This window comes from Alternaria hordeiaustralica (genome assembly GCF_023758085.1).
Source record: "Alternaria hordeiaustralica strain BMP 2776 chromosome Unknown scaffold_1, whole genome shotgun sequence".
Classification (NCBI taxonomy): Eukaryota; Fungi; Ascomycota; class Dothideomycetes; order Pleosporales; family Pleosporaceae; genus Alternaria; species Alternaria hordeiaustralica.
Genome location: NW_026056773.1, coordinates 1,836,091 through 1,857,472, shown reverse-complemented (window position 1 = coordinate 1,857,472; position 21,382 = coordinate 1,836,091). Strand labels below are relative to the sequence as shown.

Sequence of the window (21,382 nt, the reverse complement as noted above, 5' to 3'; positions counted from 1 at the left end):
CAGGCCGATGTTATCGCCTCAAAGGGCGCGTGGAGTGGAGAAGAGTGCGATAACGGTCCAGTCGAGCTCAAGATGCGCTGCGGGGTGCCGCCCTAGTCGCCCGCCAACTTATCACCGGCCCTTTCTCCACGCCGCTGCCACATCGACGACTATCCAACCATCTCACACGACGAAGAAAATGAACCGAACCTTGCAGCCGACAGCATGAACAGGTTAGAAGGTAAGGGTTCCGGCATTTACGTTTGCGTCGAGGCCACCAAATTATATGATAAGAGTCTCAAGGCAACGCGTTTGGTTCTTCTACTGAACAGGATGAGCCCTTTGTTTATGCTGCCACTTCGATGACTATCAAACGGCGAGCAGCGCCGATGGCATTCGAGACTATGCTTGCCAATATGAGGGAGATCGAAGAGCTTACTCTGTGCTGCAATCAGCTCAGCCACGCTTTGTCGCTTCGCTTCTTCTCGAGTTGAGCAAGCAACAAAGACGCAGCAGTGCAACTATCTTATATCCCTGTCTTCTAACTTACATCTAAGTATGTAGTATAATACTTTAGCTTTTACTCTTTGTCTTATAGTACTACAGGGACGCAACGTAGATAAGCAACTTACAACTTCTAAAATGTACATGTATTTATCTAATTAGGTCCTTTTGAAAAAGAGAAGTATCGTTAACACAAGAACTTCGCTTCTCCTCGCTGGCGATCATTCGTCCGCAGCATCACGAACGGGGATCAGATGCCGTCTACCTTCAGCTCTCAACCGTCATACCGGCACCTGGAATACTGCTCACTACCTAGGCATCTCATGCACATGGCAGCGTTGGGGCCAATTCTGGATAACACCCCACAATACGTCGTTCTTCGAGCGGACGCGGAATCCATCCAGGTGACCTCAGAACTGAAGGATGTCGTGTAACTCAGTTCATTCCAATGCACTTGGTAGGAAAGAAAGGTAGGTCCGCTTGAAACATTGTCTATCTGGGACGTTGTAACAATATGGGGAAGCGGTCATTGCATGAACATACGCCTATGCCGACATCGACTGTCATCTCAGGATTCGCCGGAAAGAGACGTGTTACTTCGTTTTCTCGCAGCCAAGATATGAGACGCGGAGCATCTCGTCAGCCATCGACGTCTCGGTGGCATTACAACCGAAAGGTCCGCCCCACCAATGCGCAGCTGCAAGGTAGTCCTCCCAAATCACGATAGCGGGGTGCATCTTCGTCACGAGAGCAAGTAATTCTCCCGCCAGCCCAGCCAACATGGTGCTGTGCCTTGCTGTGTACGTCCGACATCCCACGTCCTGGAGTAATTTCTGCAAGACATACATAAACCCTCCCGGCCGACACGATGGCCGAGAGCGCTCGAGATGCGATATTTAAAGAGGGCAATTCTGCCTTCCTTGATCAAATCACCCACCCCACGTTATTCATTCCCAGCATTCAAACTTCAAGTATCATTTCAGGATGTCTTCAGGCAAGACCGTCACCCTTAGCTCTGGCTACAAGATCCCGTATGTTGTTCCAGCCTGTGCTTATGATGATTCGTTGTTCTGACGTCGCTTTAGTCAATTGGGATACGGTACATGGCAAGCCGCTCCAGGTGAGGTCGGCAACGGTGTCTACGAGGCACTAAAGATCGGATACCGTCACTTGGTAAGTCTCCGAGACCCTGAAGACCCTGGAACCGTTTACTCCATCTTTTGAACGACGATTGTGTTCAATTTCAACGGCTGACTCGATCAAATTAGGATCTTGCAAAGATGTATGTCCACCATCACAGCTCACACTCACAATCCCGTTTTCACCCATCTCACTTCGGGCTTGCTCCCACCTGACGTGGGACAATTTTTCGTCAGCGTTGGTGGAAGTCCAACTGCAATGCCCCTCAGTGGAGATGGAAGCTTAGGAAGCTATGACCATACCCCACTAGCATTCCCGAGAACACAAGCTGACGAGATATTCCACCAATCACAGCTACGAGAACCAAAAGGAAGTTGCGCAGGGCATCAAGCGCGCATACAAGGACATCCCAGGTCTGAAGCGTGAGGACATCTTCATCACGGGAAAACTGTGGAACTCTCAGCATGATCCTGCCACTGTAGAGGCAGCTCTCGATGACACTCTCGCTGAACTTGAGCTGGAGTATCTCGACCTGTACCTCATTCACTGGCCTGTCAACTTCGGGCCTGGAAAGAACCCTCACTCGGATCTGTTCCCCATGACTTCTGACCCCAATGAGGTTAACATCGACAACTCCGTCCCTAACAGCGAGACATGGAAGGCCATGAACAAGCTGCCAAAGAGCAAAGTCCGCTCGGTCGGCGTCTCCAACTTCACATACCAAGCCTTGAAGGCTTTGGTTGAGAAGACTGGCCTCGTGCCTGCCGTCAACCAAATCGAGCGTCACCCCATCCTCCCCAGCAAGGAGCTCGTCGCTTACGCCAAGGAGAAGAACATCCACATCACCGCGTACTCCGCCTTTGGCAACAACTTCTTCGACATCCCATTGCTCATCCACCGCCCTGAGATCAAAGCAATTGCGGAGAAGAAGGGCGCCACACCCGCACAGGTCATCCTGGCATGGTCTCAAGTCGGCGGCCACTCTGTCATTCCCAAGTCTGTTACTCCGTCGCGCATTGCTGAGAACTTCAAGGAGATCGAGCTGGACGACGAAGACATCAAGGCTATTACCAAATTCTCGGATGAGCACCAGGGAAGGAGAAGGTACAATGTTCCCTACACGGCGAACAAGCCTAGATGGAGCATCAACATCTTTGATGAGCCAGAGGAGCAGGAAGCGCCCAACAAGGTCGTCTTGTAGATAGCTTGAGCCTGCACATAAGCCGCAATACCATCAATGTTTACTTGAGCTTCTCGAACAACTGCGCGTTTGGGGGAGTGTGATTGTTGCAAGTGACTTACTGCGTAAAGCCAGATTATGTATTTGATCTTTGAGGAGTTGAGTATTACAACGCCAATTCGTTAGAGGCTCCTGGGTAAGGAGGTTGAGGTGCGACGCGTAGATTTGGAAGACTGAGCCGGCACGCGAGCTAACATCTTTTCGGTTAGGTCAAATCGCGTACCTGCGTCATCCATGGATATACGTCGCGTCGCGTTACTCCGCTGCCCACGGCTTCAATAATGCTATATCCTCTCTGTGTTTTGTCACACACGATACCTCCTCTGTCTTCCTCGCCCAGGCCTTGCAGCCATCGTTAAACCGATCATGCTGTTCAGCGCTCTTCACGACGCCAGCAACGCGAACAACGTATCTTCATCGAGGACTCTGGCTCGTCTGGTATCTTGAGGAAGAAGGATTTATTTTGTCATCAGCCAAGGAGCTGAAGGAGCGTAGCCACATCAGTGGCCAGCCTACATAGTCGCTCCATGTGCCACTGGAATCTCGACACCTACCACACCACCTGGCTCAATGCCAACAGGACCTCTACATGCCATCGTTGATCTGCACTCCACCAGGTAAGCTCTTCAACCCTGCTCAGTAAGTTAGCATCGTGCCTTGAGTGTCTAGTATTGCGCTTACAAGTCTCAGACCCGTCGACATCCTCAACCACCGTCTGCGGAATACTGCACTTCATCGCGTCTTCGTCGCTCTGCCTAGCCAACTCGCTACATTGATCGTTACTGCACCGTGCGTCCAGCGCTCGTTGCAGCGCATCGCCCTTCCAACCGAACATATAATCACCATGGTTACCATGGCCGGTCCTACAATCAGTCGTTAGCATGATTACGGTCCTTCACGCGTTCCAACGGGAAGAGGGGGTCTCACGCATCGCCCATACTGAACACAAATGGCTGTGTCCCCTCCTCGCCCCACAGCTCAGGAGTATTGAATGGGGTCGTGTCGAACATGACCTCATACATGATTTGCGGAAGCTGCACGGGATAGCCCTCTGGACACTTGCCCCTCTGCTGCTCGGGTGTATACGGAAATGTAGCCATGGGCGGGAAGTATGGCTCATACGGGATCTCTGCATATGCGACGTGGCTCTGGTGATCTGGCGAGTCGAGGTTGACGCCGTCCCAGCATGTAGGGAAGGTGACTTGGGTACGAATGCCACCTTCGCACATGCGGTTGGGGAGGAATGTTGTATCTTCTCCTGTACACGGAGCGCCACCAAAGGGCTGTGAGTCCTTGTAAATGCAGCGATGGCAGATACCGCGGGACTCGCCAGTGGTATTGCGAAGAATTGGGTTACCAGCGAGCATGCGAAAACCCTAATGAGAAGTCAGCAACACCGCTCATTGGAAGGAAAGCGAAGTCTCTCGCCCTCAAGAGTGGAGGACGGACGGGTCTGAACGCAGTCACGTTGCTGAAGCCATCATATGGAGGTATGTAGTACACTGTCATACCGCCTCTCTGGTTTAGCCCAAGATTGGGGAACTGTTGGACACGTTTGTAGGTGCCATTTTGAGAGGCGCGGTAGTACAACGCTGCAGTCCAGTAGTTGCTAAGTTCCGTCAGCTATGACTCCGCTACAGCTAGGCGCCTCATGGCATACCTGAAGTCTTCGCTGAAAGTACACGTAGTACAAGTACTCTTCTCGACCAGATCATACTCCACAGGCTTCATTTCAGCCTGAAAGCTGTTCCCTCCGACGATTTGGTGCGTATGCGGACTTCCAACGACTCCAGGGTTGACCAAGGGGTCTAGCCGCTCGACGGTGAGTTGAGAACATGCGAAGCGCATCATCGCAGCGCCGCGACTGACATTTTGACCTAGCGCCGCACTGATGAGCGTGGCCGCTACGAGGATCGAGTTCTTCATGATGATTAGACGGCGGAGCAGATTTCTTTTGCAGACCAGTCAACAGGACGACCGTCGTTCAGACCAGATGAATATCTATGGAGAGACCTGTGCAGTCATCTATGTGGGGCGCACAAGTGCCGGGACCCAAGCAGTCTCGTCCAAGACAACTCCCCTCTAAAGGTTCCAGTACAGTGGATTCTGGGACGTTGGGCCATTCGAGGGAGTGGTGTACAGTGCACTCGCATATTGAGCGACCAGGGTCTACCCAATCATGCATCTACCGCACGATAACATCACAGGCTTCTGATAGTCCAACTAGTGACGAGGCACTCAACTACAGTCAATGTTGTATTCATCTCCTACTGGCACAGAGCAACATTCCGTTCCATTGGTTTGGACAAGCTGACACTGATTTGGGTTACCATTATGTCGAGCAATACAGGATATTGACGAAATGGCAGGCGAGACATCAATTAAGGATGTCAAAAACGCTCAACTTGTTCATCCGATCCACAAAAGGCTCTTTCCAATGACGAGTGTCGTCTTCATAAGGTCGAAACCGCTGAACCTCAATCCGCGGGATCGTCCCTCCTTCTTCAACCCAGAGCCACCTCCGATACTCCCTGAGCTCCTGGGGCCAAAAATCGCAAGGGTCCATGTCCGCATTCCAGTCATTAGGAGGGTACCAACGCGGGTCTTCAATCTCAAAGAAGACTTCTGTCACCTTGAAAATTATCTTCCCATGCTCGTCCTTGCCAGCGGGTATCTTGGTCTCGCGGTACTTGGTCGCGCCCGCGGGGACTTCGCGCCTGATGACCTTCCCCCATGGCTCGTCGTAGACATCTGGCTCTCCAACCGGATTTGTCCAATCCTGGTTCTGATAACCTGGATGGCAAGGGTATCGGCCATGGGCATCGATGGTATCCAGCTCATAATAGATCGGCTCCAGGTGCCACTTCCTGCGGCGAGCATCAGGAACTAGAGGGCCTTCAACGAACGTGGCGATGGAGCGTATGCGCAGCCAGTCCCACTCCGATTTGTCCTCTACTAGACGCTCAAAGCGAAAGATGACCCCGGCATAGCTAGCGCGATCCTCGATCTCCAGATCCACAGTACCGAAGCGAACTTTGATGATCCTGGGTTCGTCAGTCTCCTCGGGAATGAGTTTGGAGGACTCAGGTTTGGCGCGGAAACACTCAGACTTAGAGTTCCCATGGTCGTGGTACCGGGCGCAGAAATCTTGGAGATTTCCCTCGCCCCGTCTGAACCTCTGGACAATGTCGCAAGGCCCGGCCATCATTAAGAGAATGGTGTGGAAGCACCAGTCTATCACGAAATCCCTGTTCAGATGACGCTTTTGCTTTTCCACTTTAGCTCGTAACAGCTCAACTTGGTCAAACAATGACTCGAGCACTACCATACGGATCTTATCATTGGCCTTGGTGTGCTCCCAAAGTAAGTTGACGTCGTCAATTCTGAAGCTCATGAACTGGATGGTGTTGTCGCAATCCTGCATGGTAACTTTCCCCTCTTCATGCTCTTTGACAAGCTCGATTTCTTGCTTGAAAGACAAGACAATTTCGTCAAGGATCATATCGCAGACCTCCGTAGTCCCCATCGCTTGGGAGAGCCGGTATGTCTCGAACAAATCGCTCATCGCGATGGACGGTGTGCCGTTATCGCGGTGAATGAAGCTTGTGTCATCGTATGGCTCCAGGCGGTATACGCGTCTCGGGAAAGTGTGACGGCGACCTAGAAAAACCGAAGTGTACCACCGATCGAAATTATCGAGGGAGTACTCAAGAAAGTGTTGGTCGTCGATCGGTAGCCGGTCCATGACCTCTTGCGGTACGAAGCGATTGACGCCACCATCTTGTCCAGGCGGAAAGACCACAAGCTGAACAGCCTCACCGTCGTAGAACAATGGGTTGGTGATAGGTTCTTTGCTCAGAACCGGAGACGCTTCGCTTGTATCTGGAAGGAAGTTCTTCAGCTCTGCGTACAAGGGGATGTCATGCTCGGCAAGCCCAAGGGGGCTCGTGGCGAAGTAAACTCCCGTGAGCTCAAAGACTGCCTTATTGGCCGACGCGAAACGCTTACGTACGCCCTCTGCACTGACATTGCCCAGTTCTGCCATCTTGTCCCAAGCGACTGGCTCCTGTTGCCATGGCCTACGTAGCTCGTAGGCGTTTTGGCACCTGTTGGGAACTTTGGAATCGATGACCACTTTACTCCAATCGATTGGACAGCTGGGCTGGTCGTGATAGGGGTGTGTCGGCGCTGGGAATCCGTAGTCCCAAGGTGTAATCGCTGGGCGAGGTGGTGGACTGAAGACTGTGTTTGTCAGCTGGAAACGCCCATGGCAAAGACGAGATAGGCTCTTACCTGTCGCTCTAGCGCGCAGTTGTTGTGCAACTGCGTCGTCGTCTTCTTCCTCTACATCATTTTCCTCTTCCTCCGAAGCATAATGCTCTTCCTCGAAGGCAGAAGCCTCTTCCTCTGAAGCAGTGTCGTCTTCTGTCTCCATGATGTACACGTCTTCAGCACCTGACACAGCGCTGTTGTGAACCTTGGTCTTCGCAGCCCTCAACTCTGTCGACATTGTCATCGAGCTTTGTGTAGGCGTATCGTTTGTTGCGACATGCACTGCGCCAGTGGCTGATACACGACTAGAGGCTATAGTGCGACTCGTGGTGCTCGCGGCAGGACCTGGAGCTACATTGCGCTTCGCATGGGTGGTCTTCAGGCGCTTTGCTGGCGTCTTCTGATCGTCTGTGTGCCCGTTCGGAAGGAGATGGTCGCGAGTAGGAGCTGTCAAGGATGGATCGCTGCGCTGCGCCATATCAGAGCCGCTCTTGGAGATCGGGTTCGCTTCTTCGGCCTTGCGCTTCTTGCTAGGTGACGGCGCCATTACTGAAGCGGGATTCATAGGCGCTGTCGATCGGGCTTGAAGCGCAGTGGGGATGGTAGGCATGTTGATGTCAACGTTGCCGGAAGTCAAGAAAGTATTCCCGCGAGTGTGATACGCGGTATGCAAGGTAACGTGAAATCAGGTGCAGTATAGGGAGATGGACCCGTCATTTATATGCGGAAGGGGAGTGCCCGTTATCCAGGCCCCAGCGAAGAGCACATGGTAGCCGCACTGACCTCGTCAGCGGTCTTCTGGGGCAAACTGGTGACATCTGCCCGATATACGAGTGAAAGCATTTGTGAATGGTGGTGAATGCTAAGATTGACATGTGATGGATGATATAGCGCAATATGAGACGAGCGATGGGGAGCGGTTCATAGTGACAAACAAATAAATGCATGTATTCGCCCACATATATCGAGCTGCTAATCTATACCAAACACATGCAGCAACAAACTACTGTAGCATGCCTTCCAAACTCTCTCCCAAAATCTCCTCCATACCATTCTTCCACCTCTGGCACTCCCTCTCGACCATCTCATCGTCGTCTTCCATGAGCTCACTGATGAAAGGCAGCATCTCAGGAAGTAGACCCAGCCACTCTTCTCCTAATCTCCTCGTCAAGCTCTGCTCACACAGCACTGTCGCTAACCTAGTGTTCCTGTCGTCGCTCCTCATGTTCTTCAGCAATATGCTGTTCATCTCGCGATGGTTCTCCATGGATGATGCAGATGCAACAGCAAGTTCGGTGATGGTAGGAATGACGTTGTTGGTGTTGTCCTCTGGTGTAGATGTCGATGCGGATGGTAGGCTGAGCAAAGACAGCAGGGGCGGCATAATGGTGCCAAAGTGAGATGGCGCTTGCCAGAAGCCGTCTTGATCGTGCTGGAATGTCTTCTGGAGAGCGTCAAGCACAGCCCTGCGTGTGGTAACATCAGAGTCTTCTTTAGCAAGTTCAGTCAGCAGCTTCGCGGCATGCTCGATGATGTAGCTCGAATAGCTTGTTACGAGAGACTAGTTGTGTGTTAGTGACATGTTGATACGGAATGATAGAGCAAGGCGTACCTTGAACTTGTCGAAGAAGGCGCCGAGGAACTTGTAAAAGGTGACGGCCTGTTGAGGCTTGCTCGACAGTGGGCCCTCTTGGTCCACAAGCTGAACGAAGAACGGTCGGAATGTAGCATCGCTGAGCTTCAGTACCATAGATATGACGGAGTCGATAAGCGTAAGCTCCAGCTGCTCCAGCTCCTCCTCATCAACTTCGACGGTAGTAGATTGGACCGTCTCACGTAGTCGGAAGGTTTGCAGAAGTAGAGTGAAGAGCGGCGGACTGGCTTTGACAAGCTTAGCCTTGGTCTGATTGTTGACAGTCGCGCGCAAAAGCTCAAGCTGCTCAAGTGACGCATCGAAGCCTTGGGAGGCGGCATGTGGCCACGTTGACTTGATAGCAGCGAACACTTCCTGAGCACCGAGATGCTCAGATACACTCTGGAAGAAACTGCTGCGGCTTTCGTCGCAGGACTGTTCCAGATCGGCAGCGGCAGAGCGTTGGCATAGTCGAAGAGCGGTGTCCAAGTAGTCGCGCGAGAACATGTAGCCCAGTCGCTCGACAATGTTCGAAAGCACGGTGAACACAGCGTTGTGAAGACCAGTCTTTTCCTCTTCGATCGCATCCGATAGATATTGGAATGCTGTTGGCAACACGGTAGGGAGGAGCGAGATGGCCTCATCTTCGAGAACGTCAACGACAGATGTGAGGCAGAGGAGGGAGAGGATGCGAAGGCGATCGTCGCTGCTGGAAAGCGATTGGGGACCGGACACAACTTGAGCTACTGATACAACAGCAGATACGTCCTTCTTCCCGAAGCGGTCGACGATGCGATCGATGCAGCTGACAGAGACCATCTTGGCATCCATGTCAGGTGATTGTTCCAGTAGATCCTGAACGCTAGGCAAGAAAGAGATCAGGGCCTCTACAGATTTGCGGTCATTCTGCTTGGCGGTGCCCGCGCGCAGCTCGACCGACTTGACGGCAGCTACCTGGACGTGAGAGTCTGTGCTCGCAAGAAGTAGCTGTGCTGATTTGATAAGGTCGGTCGTTGGCAGGAGGTCTAGGCAGCTGGCGAGAACACGACTACATCCGGCGTAGGTCTTGGGGTTTGTTGCAAGCTTCTTTGACAGTTGAATAGTAGTCTCGACGATGTTTGCAAAGATCTTGCGTGGTCGTTCAGGGTTATCCTTCTTTCTGTACGCTCGAGTAACGTGTGCCTTCACCTTATCGTCAAGCGCGAGATCTGTCAAACACGACAGCATACTCTGAATTGACAGGTCGAATTTGTTGTCTTTTGTCTTTTCCTTGAGGCTGAAAAGTGTTTCCGCGACCTGGGGTTTCGGTCCCACGGCATCAGTGAGGAGATCGACATATCCCTTGAAGGTGACGAGGGTGTGGACAGGTTCGAAGTGAAGTAGCAAGTCCGCACAGAACCTTCGTTGCTCCTTGCTGTGGTAGCGATCGGCAAGAAGTGCCACGATAGCCGGGAGCGAATCCTCGGGGCCTAGCGTACGAGCAAGCTCTGTGAATAGCTTCATCCTTCTGTGCAGGGGAATGTGTTCAAAGGCGGCAGTGAAACTGAGCAGCAAGTCGGACACGCCAGCGATGAAGTCTCTGTGTTTTGAGCGAAGAGAGGCAGCCAATTGAGGCACGACCCGAGAAATAGTCTTATCAACGACCTGAGCGGAATAGTCGTCATGCTGGCGAAGCAGAGTAGATCCGATGAAGGTGAAGATAGGCATGAGATTGTGAAGAATGAGATCAGGAACCCATGAGGCAAGATTGGAAATGAGAAGCAGCGCGCTGTTTTGAACCTGTGGGCTGCTGGAGTGTCGAATGCAGTCGATGAGTAGGTCCGCTCGTACTGCCGATTGGTAGTCGGCGGTGTCGGCTTGCTCTTTCAATGTGTTTACGATCGGGCTTAGTGATCCCAGAATAATACTCTGAAGATACACTAGCTCAGACCCAGACTGTTGCTTGAGTGGCTGTAGTTCTGCAAAGATGCCGAAAAGGTTCTTGAACAGTGTTGGGTGCTGTCCAGGGTTTGACCCTTCAACCAGCTCAAGTACCAACGTGAGCTTTCGGAGTAGTCGCTGAACATCGTCTTGGGATGAAAGCTCGACTCGAGCCATCTCACTCTTGCTTGTCCTTCGCCTTTTCGCTGAAGGCGGTCCTTCGGGCATGGAGGTGGGAGATGGAATGCTTTCCAGGAAGGTGACCAGGATTGCAGAATCAAGGTCAACGTTGCGCAGAATCTCAACGGATCGTTCTCTACGAAGCTTATCGAAAGATTTGTCACTTTCACTGGTTGATAGGCTGAGCATGCACTGAGCTAACGCGTGACGAGCTTCAGATCTGAAGGAAGACCATGAGGTTTGAATGCGATCAAAGGCGGCCATCACTAAAGCTTCACGCTCCGTGTTGAAAGCCCCAGAGATGATGTCTTCGAGCAGTTTCGCGCTCATCGCCTCCCTGGGCATTGTCGCGGAAATGTGAGCCCGCTCCACTTCATCGAGCGAGAGCCCTTCGCTGTCGCAGATGGTGTTGACGGGAGCTGTCGGTAAGGTTGCCCATTCGGTCAACAAAGGGAACACGGAGTTGGTACGAACGGAGTCGGAGGCCTTTCCGCGAATGTTTAGCATCGGCAATAGGCCGAGGCGGACACTCAATACCGGTGTGAACCTCGCGTGGCTGGCGAAAAACGCAAGGATTGAAGTCCTTGTCTGCATCTTGAACGTATTCTTCGGATGATTTTTCAGTTGTGTCCCTTCCAGGACATCTCGAAGAGCGGGAATAGCGAACTTTGAGTCCATGACGCATTCTTCGAGGATCGGCTGTAGCATCGAGGAAACAAACACGAGGAAATCTTCAGGCTTGAGTTCTGCGAGATTCTTCGACTCTTTCCCATACAGATCGGACTTGCCCCAAGTTGGTGTTTTCGACTTGGCGGAAGCCTTTCGTGCCAGAGACCCAACGCATGCAGCCGCTGAACGTCGGATAATTGGCGATGCATCTGCAAGTGCGTGTACGAGGTATGGCAGGATGTTCTGCAAGACATGTGCAGCCTCAAGCTTTTCGAACGATGATGCGGCTGCGCGGAGGGCGGCAACGCGAATGGCGACAGGTCGGGAGCTACTCCAGACGCGAGCGAGAAATGAAAGGTAGAGTGGCTGCTTGAGAGCGGATTCTTGGTGCAATGCGTCCGAGGCGAGGAATCGCCGTGTTTGCTTAGTCGTCACAGCCTGCTCGAAAACGTTGGCCGCTTCTGAAAACTCGGTCGCTGATCCGGCGTCGAGGAAGCTTTTTACAGTAAGCTCTGGGAGTTGTATGGCAGGCTTCTCGGCTGTGTCCTCATCCGCATCAAGCATCTCCTCGTCAGAGTCCTCGCCCGGAATATCTTCAATTTCGAAGGTTTGGCCAACGGTAAGTCCCAGAGACTCCAGATTGACATTGTGCTGCTTCGCCGCTTCTTGTAACGTTGCTTGTAGGTCTTTTGATTCAGCCATCTTAGTAGCGACTTGTAGCAGTTCTCCGTGCTCTTCGGAGCCCGGTGGACTGTCGCGGAGGAGTTGGACCAATGCCGATAGCACCATCTGAATGTGCGATGTGCCGAGGAGGCCTGAGGCGATTAGCTCATGGAAAACCCTGCAGTTCTCGTCGGAAGTATCGCTGAGTGCGCCAAGGGCACAGCCTAGAACAAGTCGTTGAACCTGGCATTGTTTTGACACTGTCGTCAACTTCTGCACAAGATGGGGAACCTTGAGTAATCTCCTCAATACTTTGGCTGGAACCTGCGCTTTGGAGCGCTCCATGGCGATGATGGCCAGACAGCCAAGGCACGATTGAAGGGAAGCTTCGTCGTATGCTACGATGACAGCCTCCATCAGCCCATCCAGAACCTTGTCTCCGACCTTTGCCTGGCTCACCATCATGATGACAATGGCGTAGCAAGCCAGAACCGTGTCAGCGCCGTGCTTGGCTCGCATGCAAGTATTGAGAACCGGGAGCAGTTCCAGGACCAGCTTTTCGGTTCCTTGGGCCTGAAGATCCTTCCTTCCAGTGCTTGCGTTGCTTATTATGCCGTAGATAGCCTCGACCGTGATTCCCGACCAGAAGGACAGCATATGCGAGGCCTGGTGCCCCGCCTCTACCACCTTCGCGACGTATGATTGGTATGCCTTGAAGAATTGTGGGGTATTGATGGCGGTGTACGCGATAGTTCGCTGCGGTACGTTGGTCGGGGCCTGGATGTACGGGAAGAGGAATCGGATGGCGTGCGGTGGCTGTGGGGGCAAGATGGAGAGCAACGCAAGGAACTGTGGGGTGTTGTGGTAGGGCAGGTAAGTAAAGACGAGAGTCTCGGTGTTGTACTCGTGGATGCGGAATCTTCGCACCAGCCACTCGAGAGCCTTCTCTGCCGGCTTCAACAGCAGCCTTGGTCCGACCAGCGTGATGAATGCCTCGAGCACGGTGTCTAGCTTGGCGTTCTCATCCTTGGTCATCTGGGTGCGGTCCTCGGCCTTGCTCTGCTCGCTGAAGAGATTCTTGGAGAAGCGCAGGAACCGTGAGTCCAATGCGCAAAGGTCCTTGTAGCCATCGTAGCAGATGAGGTAGACGGTTTCGAACGACTGTGACGCGGCGACCTTGGAATCGAAGAGGAGCGATTTTCCATGCGCCGACTTCTGCGCGCGCAGGTCTAGCTGATGGGTGCTCGAAGCCGCGATGGTCGCGAGCTGTTTCTGGAGCGCCGTCGCCATTTTCGGAAGTTGTCGTTATTACGACAGGCTCTGGAGTATAATTCGAGTAATGCGATGAGCCATCAGACGCAGCGGAACAGCGTAGAGTTTGTCGTGGCGGATTGGTTGAAAGCTTGAAGCTGGCGATGCGCATACAAAATTTCGGGAAGCCAGGATTTCACGCTAATGGTTTTTACGGCGGGCCGCTCGAGCCAGACACGCCGCCGGACTCCCGAGCACGTGCCATGCGCCCTTCATCGCTCTGAACGTCTTACCTCTGATCTTCCATCCTTTTTGTCTTCACAGTAGAAGACATACGCCTGCCAGCCCTGTTTCTGTGAGGAGCATGTCTGAATTGTCAATGCGAAATCTGTCTTTTGACTCATGACTACGCGCGTCGCGTAGATTCCTGTACTGAAAGCAGCGACCACAACTATGATACTAGCCTGAAGCTCCATCTACAAATAGAGGATTGCTGGAGTTGCACCTTACGCAATGGCGTCGAGCATTCCTAAGTTTGCGAGCTTCCGGCCAAAACCCAAGGCCGCCCCAGAGCCACCCAAGGAACCCGAACACCATGAGAAAGCCGAACGATTATCGAAAGAAAAACACTCTACCAAGGGGAGATCACCATCGCCAAAGCGAGTTATTCGCGAGCGCGATTCAAGCAAAGACAGGCCCTACTTCAGCGACCGACGCGGAGATCCTGACGTACTGCGGTATGGATCCATGAACCGTTACGACATCCCACCCTATCGTCGCTTCGGTCATGGCTTCATACTCGGACTCTCTGTAAACCAAAAGATCGATAGAGAGTACTCAACGGATCGGAAAATACTCGTTACGCCAGCGACACGAAGACGGCAAGAGCGACTGCTGACGAGCAAGCGTGCGAACAAGTCGGGTGAGCACGCTTTGCGGCTGCTGAAGGCCGAGGTCCCCGATGTGGACCACTCTCAGGACTTTCTGTCATTATCTGCAAATACCAAGAGGAAGCGCGATGACAGTGAGGATGAAGACGCCGAGATGGAGCCTGAGACAGACTACCGCGCCATCGAAGGGCCAAAGTCCAACGAGCCTGTGGATCCAGACACGCAATATGAGTCGGACCCTGATATTATAATCGACACTGAAGTCACTCGCAAGAACTCGGAGCTCGCGCGACAGACGAAACAGCATCCTGAAGATCTCCAGAGCTGGTTGGACTTGATCAGTCACCAAGAAGCCATGCTAAAGCTCGAAAGACCATCTGCTGAGCTGACTGCATCTGATAGAGCACATCTTGCTGATATACGTATCTCTACATATGAGGAGGCCTTGAAAAAGATTGGCGCAGATCAAGACAGCAGGCTGGAGCTGTACAAAGGACTGCTGGAAGAAGCAGAAAGGGCCTGGGACGGCGCCAGACTGGCCAGCAAATGGAAGGACGTGCTTGCGAAGCACCCTCAGAGTGTGGAGCTGTGGATGAGGTATCTTGACTTTGTGCAATCACGATTCACAAGTTTCAAGTTTGAGGAGTGCCGGGCGACCTTCTTCAAATGCATCGAGTCTCTTCGTACAAACAAAAGCGAAATGTCACCGGAACAGACCTTGCACATATTGCTACGTTTGACATCCATGACACACGATGCAGGATACCAGGAACTCGCTCTCGCAGTGTGGCAAGCTTTACTCGAACATCATTTGCTACGACCAGAAGTAGACGCAGACCAACAGGCTTTCGAACAGTTCTGGGAAAGCGAAGTAGCACGTATCGGCGAGTCCGGAGCAAAGGGATGGAGGAGCAGCAACATAGATGATGCGCCACCCCCAGGACCTTCATCACTGCTCGAGAAAGAAGCACTGGACACAGTCTTTGAAGATTTCCGAAAGCGCGAAGTGGAGGCTACGTCGGTGTTACGACTCCCTGGTCGCACGTCGGACGATGTAGCAGAGGATGATGCATTTCACACAATCTTCTTCTCTGATGTCGAGCCATACCTGACCATCATATCGCCCGATATACCGGCAACGCTGATGATTGAGGCTTTCTTGTGTTTCTGCGGCTTGCCAAATTTGCCATATCGCATACCAAAACAACGTTCCTGGTCCTCTGGTCCGTTTTTGCAGCGCTACTGGCACGCTGTGTCCTCAGACACCGACGATTCTACGGAACTCACTAAAGCCACCAAACGCTCTTCAAATTATTCAGCAAAACACTTTCAAATGACTACAGAACTCCTATTCGAGCAAAGCTTCTCACTAGATGGCATCAGGCTTGATGCAGACTTCATCAGGCGCTTGCTCAAGCTTCTAGCCTCAGATCCTTCGAGCGATGATATCATAGGAGAGTATCTGCTGGCTTTCGAATCGAGACACTTCCCATCTGAAGCTTTCAAGTCCGCAAAGCGATTACTCAAAGCACGTCCGTCAAGCCTGCGCTTATACAACGCCTATGGGTTAGTCGAATCGCGTCTAGGTAACTCAGCCAAAGCAGATCAAGTCTTCAGCATGGCGCTATCTATGCAAAAGGGGGTTAGCGTGCTATCGGCACCTTGGAGTTTGGAACTCTTCAGCAATTGGGTGTGGGAAGCGCTCCGAAGAGGCGAACACAGCGAAGCTCTATGGCGGCTTGTCTCACCAAAGGGGAACCTCTCAACCGGCGCAGCCAAAGACTCGCATCCTGGTAATACTCTCCTAGAGACGGGACATCTAACCCTCAGCGAAAAGAGCGAACACGCCCTCCTCCACCACGACTACACCACAGCAATAACAAGCACCTCCCTCCTCGCCCTCCTAGCCTATCTCACCCACAACAACTCCGCCTCACACGCCCTCGAACTCCACGCCAACCTTACCTCATGGTTCACATCGCACCACCTCTCCATCTCCGCCGTCGCAGAACTGCACGCGCAATCCATTGCCAGCCTCCTGACCCACCACACCATTCACGCCCCCATCGTCAAACCCTCTCTCATCCGCACGACTCTCGAACCCCTCATATCCCGCTTCCCAACCAACACGATCCTCCTCGCTCTCTACGCCGCCAACGAAGCCCGTTTCTCCATCGACGATCGCGTGCGCGGTATCATGCACCAGAACGCCTTGCAAAGCCCCGAAGAAAGGAGTATAGCAGGCTGGGCATTCGCGATACACTACGAAACCCTCAAGGGAGAGATTGCAGGCTCCACGACGCATTCCATTCGTGCATTGTACAAGCGCGCAACGGAGTCTACCACTGGATCCCGGTGTCCCGCGCTGTGGAAAGCGTATGTGGAGTTTGAGATAAGGTGTCTACGTGATGAGTCGGCGAGACAGCGGGCGAATAAAAGACCGCGTAGGGATGGCAAGAAGAGTAGATGGGAGGTACGCGTTGAGGAGGCGGAGCAACGGGTCAAGGATACGTTTTACGCTGGGTTGAGGAATCTGCCTTGGTGTAAGGAATACATCATGCTTGCTTTTACGGAAGCAAGGGATGTGTTCGGGGAGGAGGATAAGGGGAGGTTGTATAGGGTTATGTTGGAGAAAGAGTTGAGGCTTTATGTTGAGTTGGATGATGGGGACGTGTAGATGGAATGACCGGTGCAGTGGATTGGATAGTCAGATGTATTAGCATAAGCAGGTAATGGCCCTCTTGTACAGAGAAGCTTTTTCGAAGAAGATATATGACCATGCACATTAATCGCCTGTATCTATCCTACTAGCGAGCCTCATAGAGAAGATTGAACGGAAGTCTAGAAGATGTCTTCCGCGCCGGCATCCTGCCATGTCGTCTCTCCCTTGGCGACACGGTCTCGCACCTTCCAGTACTCATGGTTGAACACCCAGTACTCCTCGCCAGTAGTCTCACACCTGCCCTTGTGGAACCACCTGGGTACAAACTCTTTGCCTTCAGCCTCTCGCTGTCTGCGAGTCGCTCTCTGCTTCTCTTCGACCCTGTTCTTTTCCACGGCCGCAAAGTCGTACTCGCCGTCCTCCATAGCGCGCTGGTCGGGACGGAGACGCGTGTCCGTTGGTGCGACGACCGGGCGCAGCTTGTCGGGAATATCGTTGAGAGTTACCACGAAGGGGGTAAGGTTGAAGGGAATGCCCGTTGGACGCTCGTGAGCTTGCCAGACCAGGAAAGCCTTGTTGTCGTCATGCTTTGAACTCTTTCCACTCTTCTCAACGTCTGCATCTTCGAAGCCCGGCGTGAAGCGCGCGTAGATCTTGTCGTTCCATCGTCCACCGATACTCCAGCGGACCCTGTTCTCTTTATCGAAAACCTTACCAACCACTTGGTAAGCTGACGAAGCCTTCCAACCACGAGGCTTGAACTCGATCAGACATTTTTCACCCGTCGTCCAGTTGGTGATTTCCATAGTACCGTAATTGTCGACAACGGGGTTACCAGTTATAATGCCGATTACCGAGGAGGTGACTTTCTTCCAGGTGTAGAGCTCCTCTTTCCCACCGTTGACAGTAGGGCGAAGACGAAGGAACCAAGTTCCGAGAGGGTTAATGTCGAAAGATTTTCCATAGAACTTCGACTTCACAGCAGATTCACCCTGGACATTGTTAGAAATGGTAGAGAGAACATACTTCTAGCACTTACGTAGTAATCCCACTTCTTGGACTCCGCATAGGCGGCACCAATCGGTGGGTGATGGCTGACCTGCTCGATGAAGAAACGGTAACCTTTGTCTGGTCGGGCATACTCGTAGGTCTCGGCGAGAAGTGGATTGAAAGGCTTGGCGACACGTCCAATAGTCGAAGCGTACTCCGATGCAGCAAAGGCAGCCACGTAAAGTAGGCGCTCGGTAGAGTCGTCGCGTTCAGCAGCAGTGTCAAGCAGATCCGTGTACTCCATGTCTTCAGCGACACGTTGAAGCAGTGAAGTGGGTTCGTTGAAAGAGACAGGGAGTGTCATCTTGGTCATGTCTTTACCAATCATGGACTTGAGGATACCCTGAACAATGTCAGCATCTGCACAACTAGTCACGCCATCAAACTTACCCATAGTGATATCTTAGGCCTGTCGTCGGCATCCATTGCGAGCCTCTTCCGCGGACCGTCTTCGTAGCCTGCCCATGCTGTGGCAATCTCCATGTGCTTCCTCTCGAACGGGTCGTCTGAAGAGGCCGGAATGTCTACTTGCGTGGGCTCCTTGGGTGCAGCTGCAGGCATTTCAACAACCTCGACCTCTCCAGCACCAACCGCATCGAAGAACTCCTCATCATCTTCCGAATCGGAGTCTGAGATATCGGCAGCAATGTCTGCAAATGTAGCCTTCCTCCTGACCTTTTGGCTCTTAGCAGGAAGTCCCACATGTGATGTCATATCCTTCTGTTGCTGGGCATCTTCTGGCGCGTCGGCGAAGTCGTCCTCGTCGTCCTTGGCATCCGGCTTGGGGCCAGTCGTCTCGTAATCTTCCAAGGCTTCCCGTAGAGCTTTCTTCTGCTTCCGTCGCTTTTCCTCAGACTCGCCTATCCGGTTCTCAAGCTCTTCCTGCTCTTTTGCCACCTTGGCCATGCTCTCCTCCCACATGCGCCTCACATTGGCCTCGCGGTCTAGGCGGTACTGCCAATAGGCATCACGATCTCTGGATATGCGAAGCAGATCGCCGATTAGCCCCTTCAGGTTCCCGATAGCGGATTCGTACGAGGCAAATGCTTGTAGCATCATTGGGTCGGAAATCTTCAAGTCGGGTGTTCGGCTCCTCTCTGTCTGGAGTGCCGACGACACGGATGTCAGGAGATCGAGCTGTAGCTTAGCCGATTGCGCTGTGATGTTGAATGCGTCTTTGCTTTGGGGCTTCATCTCGTGGCTGCTCGTATCGTCGCCATAGTCGTCTTCGTCTTCGTCGTCGCCAGCTATGGTAGCGGTACCCATGTGGCTGACCATTCTGTCCAGTCCTTGTCCGTTCATGCTAGGCTCGTAGGCACTTCCAGGGTCCTCTGTCACGCTGACTGCAGTTCGTGAGGATGTGTTGTCCAGACTTGGGTGAGGGACGCCGAGAGTGGATGCTGGATGTGTTAGTGTGTCATACGTGGTCGGAAGTTGGTGACACTTACCAGCAGTCAAGTTTCGCGAACTTGGTGCTACCTTGGAGCTGCCAATACTGGACGTGTCGCCTTCGCCCTTGATCTGCTCAATCTTGGCTTGCTTCAGCATCTCCTGATCCTGGTTCGCCCGCTTCTCCTCTTCGCGAGCCTCGTCCTTGGCCCACTGGATTGAGTTGTTCAGAGCCCAGTACCATCGCTTAGCCTCAACCTGGTGGTTTGCCTTGAGGTGGTACTTGACCGACGACTTGCCCTGGATTTCAAATCGCTGCTTGTCTTGGGGATCCATGTACAGTTTCGCTATGCGCATATTGATAGCACCGCGGCATGCAGACCCAATGTCGTCCTGGTGCTTGTAGTAGCTGAGAACGCCGTCCTCAAGCACGAACCACCGCAACTTGTATCCGGTCGTGTAGTTGGTCCATTTCTTGAGGTAGCCCTTCATCTCACGCGACTCTCTTGCGCCCATTCCGCTCTCCGTCGCAGTCTGGCCCGGGGGTCCGCCTGCGAGTATGGTCTTTTCTTGAATGCCCCTTTGGGCTGCGGCTGCGGCGGGTGATCGCTTCAGGATGGCGCGCGTGCGGTCGTCTTTGGTGTAGTCTTGAGGAAGCTTGCCTTTGCGGTCACGACGGAACGGGTCAGCTCCATTGAGCAGCAAAAGCTGAGCTAGCTTGATGTCCTTCTTCTTGGCCGCCTCGTGCAGCAGGGTACCGCCCGCATCCATTACAACCGGGTCAGTCGCCAGCTCTCCGCCGTTAACGTCCAGCGTGCTCCTTATCCTAGCATCCTGGAGTATCTTCTCTAGTGAGTCCATGTCCCCAGCGGAAACCATGTGCTGTATCTTTTTGACGTTGGTGTCGATGAAGATGGATCGCGAGAGCTGTAGCTGTTGGAAGATGTCCGGTGTGCGAGCGAGATCCAAGGGCGTCTGGCCGTTGTAGTTGGTGACGGAGTCGTTGATACCAGGCTGGTCGAGAAGCATTCGGACGACGGGCGCGCGACCCAGCGTCGCTGCGAGGTGGAGCGGGGTGTTGCCATCGCGGTCGCGGCCATTGATATCGATGGGCGAGTCCGGTGTGGCTGTCGCATTGGATAGCACGAACTCGATGACGGGCACCTCGGCGCACTGGATGGCCAGGTGCAGGATGGACGTTCCTTCCGTGCGCGCGCTGGGCAGTTGCAGCGACGACCTGCCCTCTTCGCCGTCTGTTGGCCCTGCCTGGTCCCTGATGGCCCTCGATATGGCTGCGGTGTCGCCATTGCGGAGCGACTCGAATACTCGGAACAGCTTCACCGACTGCTCTATCGAAGTTGACTTGCCCGTGGGCGAGCTGGGCGCTTGCTGGACGCTGGGCGAGACGGGGCTCAGGCTGTCCTGCCCGGCGCCTGTATTCGACATGCTGGTCGAGAGGTGTGGGTTGTGCTTCTTGGACAGACTGCGACTGTGGCCCGATGTTGTTGGTCTAGCTTGCGCGGGCTGCGAGCTGGCCGAGACGGCTGTGCTGGGCGGAGAAGTGTCGCTGCTGTCTGTGGTCGCGGCAGCTCCGTCGGGCTTGGAAGTGACACGCGACAGGAGGTTCTTGACGCTCGACGACTTGGAGCGCTTGTGCCTGCAATACGCTGTCAGACGTGCTTCTGGGCTATCACCGTCCTCCTCCACATGTCCCCCGCCATGACGCCAGCGGGCTTGGAGCACCTACCCTTCCATGCTTGTGTGATTGGCCAACGGGCCAAGGATATGCGGGCCTGTAGGCGGCGGGCAGAGGGAGGAGGGGTTCGGTTGGATGTGTGTCAGCACCGAGTCCTGTATTCTATAGATCGTGTGCAGCTGTTGCGACTTTGTAGGATTTCACCACTGACGCGGCGGGGCTTCGTGACAGTTTTGGGGGCTTT

At 53.3% G+C, this 21,382-nt stretch overlaps 6 protein-coding genes across 6 annotated transcripts; 2 read left to right on the top strand and 4 right to left on the bottom strand.

Moving 5' to 3' along the window:
• Positions 1 to 1,263: 1,263 nt before the first annotated feature.
• GLD1_1 (mitochondrial glycerol dehydrogenase Gld1) lies at positions 1,264 to 2,824 on the top strand (the record flags this gene model as incomplete). The annotated part of the gene is made up of 5 exons (XM_049383204.1): positions 1,264 to 1,283; positions 1,467 to 1,514; positions 1,569 to 1,656; positions 1,752 to 1,765; positions 1,978 to 2,824. The coding sequence occupies 5 exons, from the start codon at positions 1,264 to 1,266 to the stop codon at positions 2,822 to 2,824; spliced, it is 1,017 nt and encodes a 338-aa protein (XP_049248722.1).
• A 624-nt stretch (positions 2,825 to 3,448) lies between these two features.
• Positions 3,449 to 4,230, bottom strand: J4E84_000565 (uncharacterized protein; the record flags this gene model as incomplete). The annotated part of the gene is made up of 3 exons (XM_049383203.1): positions 3,449 to 3,495; positions 3,545 to 3,726; positions 3,791 to 4,230. 3 exons carry the CDS (start codon positions 4,228 to 4,230, stop codon positions 3,449 to 3,451), a joined length of 669 nt encoding a protein of 222 aa, XP_049248721.1.
• A 1,010-nt stretch (positions 4,231 to 5,240) lies between these two features.
• On the bottom strand, positions 5,241 to 7,745 carry J4E84_000564 (uncharacterized protein; the record flags this gene model as incomplete). The annotated part of the gene is made up of 1 exon (XM_049383202.1): positions 5,241 to 7,745. The coding sequence occupies one exon, from the start codon at positions 7,743 to 7,745 to the stop codon at positions 5,241 to 5,243; it is 2,505 nt and encodes an 834-aa protein (XP_049248720.1).
• Positions 7,746 to 8,138: 393 nt separating this feature from the next.
• J4E84_000563 (uncharacterized protein) lies at positions 8,139 to 13,490 on the bottom strand (the record flags this gene model as incomplete). Its single annotated transcript, XM_049383201.1, has 2 exons — positions 8,139 to 8,696; positions 8,748 to 13,490. 2 exons carry the CDS (start codon positions 13,488 to 13,490, stop codon positions 8,139 to 8,141), a joined length of 5,301 nt encoding a protein of 1,766 aa, XP_049248719.1.
• A 474-nt stretch (positions 13,491 to 13,964) lies between these two features.
• Positions 13,965 to 17,018, top strand: J4E84_000562 (uncharacterized protein; the record flags this gene model as incomplete). The annotated part of the gene is made up of 1 exon (XM_049383200.1): positions 13,965 to 17,018. The coding sequence occupies one exon, from the start codon at positions 13,965 to 13,967 to the stop codon at positions 17,016 to 17,018; it is 3,054 nt and encodes a 1,017-aa protein (XP_049248718.1).
• Positions 17,019 to 17,182: 164 nt separating this feature from the next.
• J4E84_000561 (uncharacterized protein) lies at positions 17,183 to 21,197 on the bottom strand (the record flags this gene model as incomplete). The annotated part of the gene is made up of 5 exons (XM_049383199.1): positions 17,183 to 17,995; positions 18,043 to 18,396; positions 18,444 to 19,453; positions 19,502 to 21,099; positions 21,190 to 21,197. 5 exons carry the CDS (start codon positions 21,195 to 21,197, stop codon positions 17,183 to 17,185), a joined length of 3,783 nt encoding a protein of 1,260 aa, XP_049248717.1.
• Positions 21,198 to 21,382: the final 185 nt, after the last annotated feature.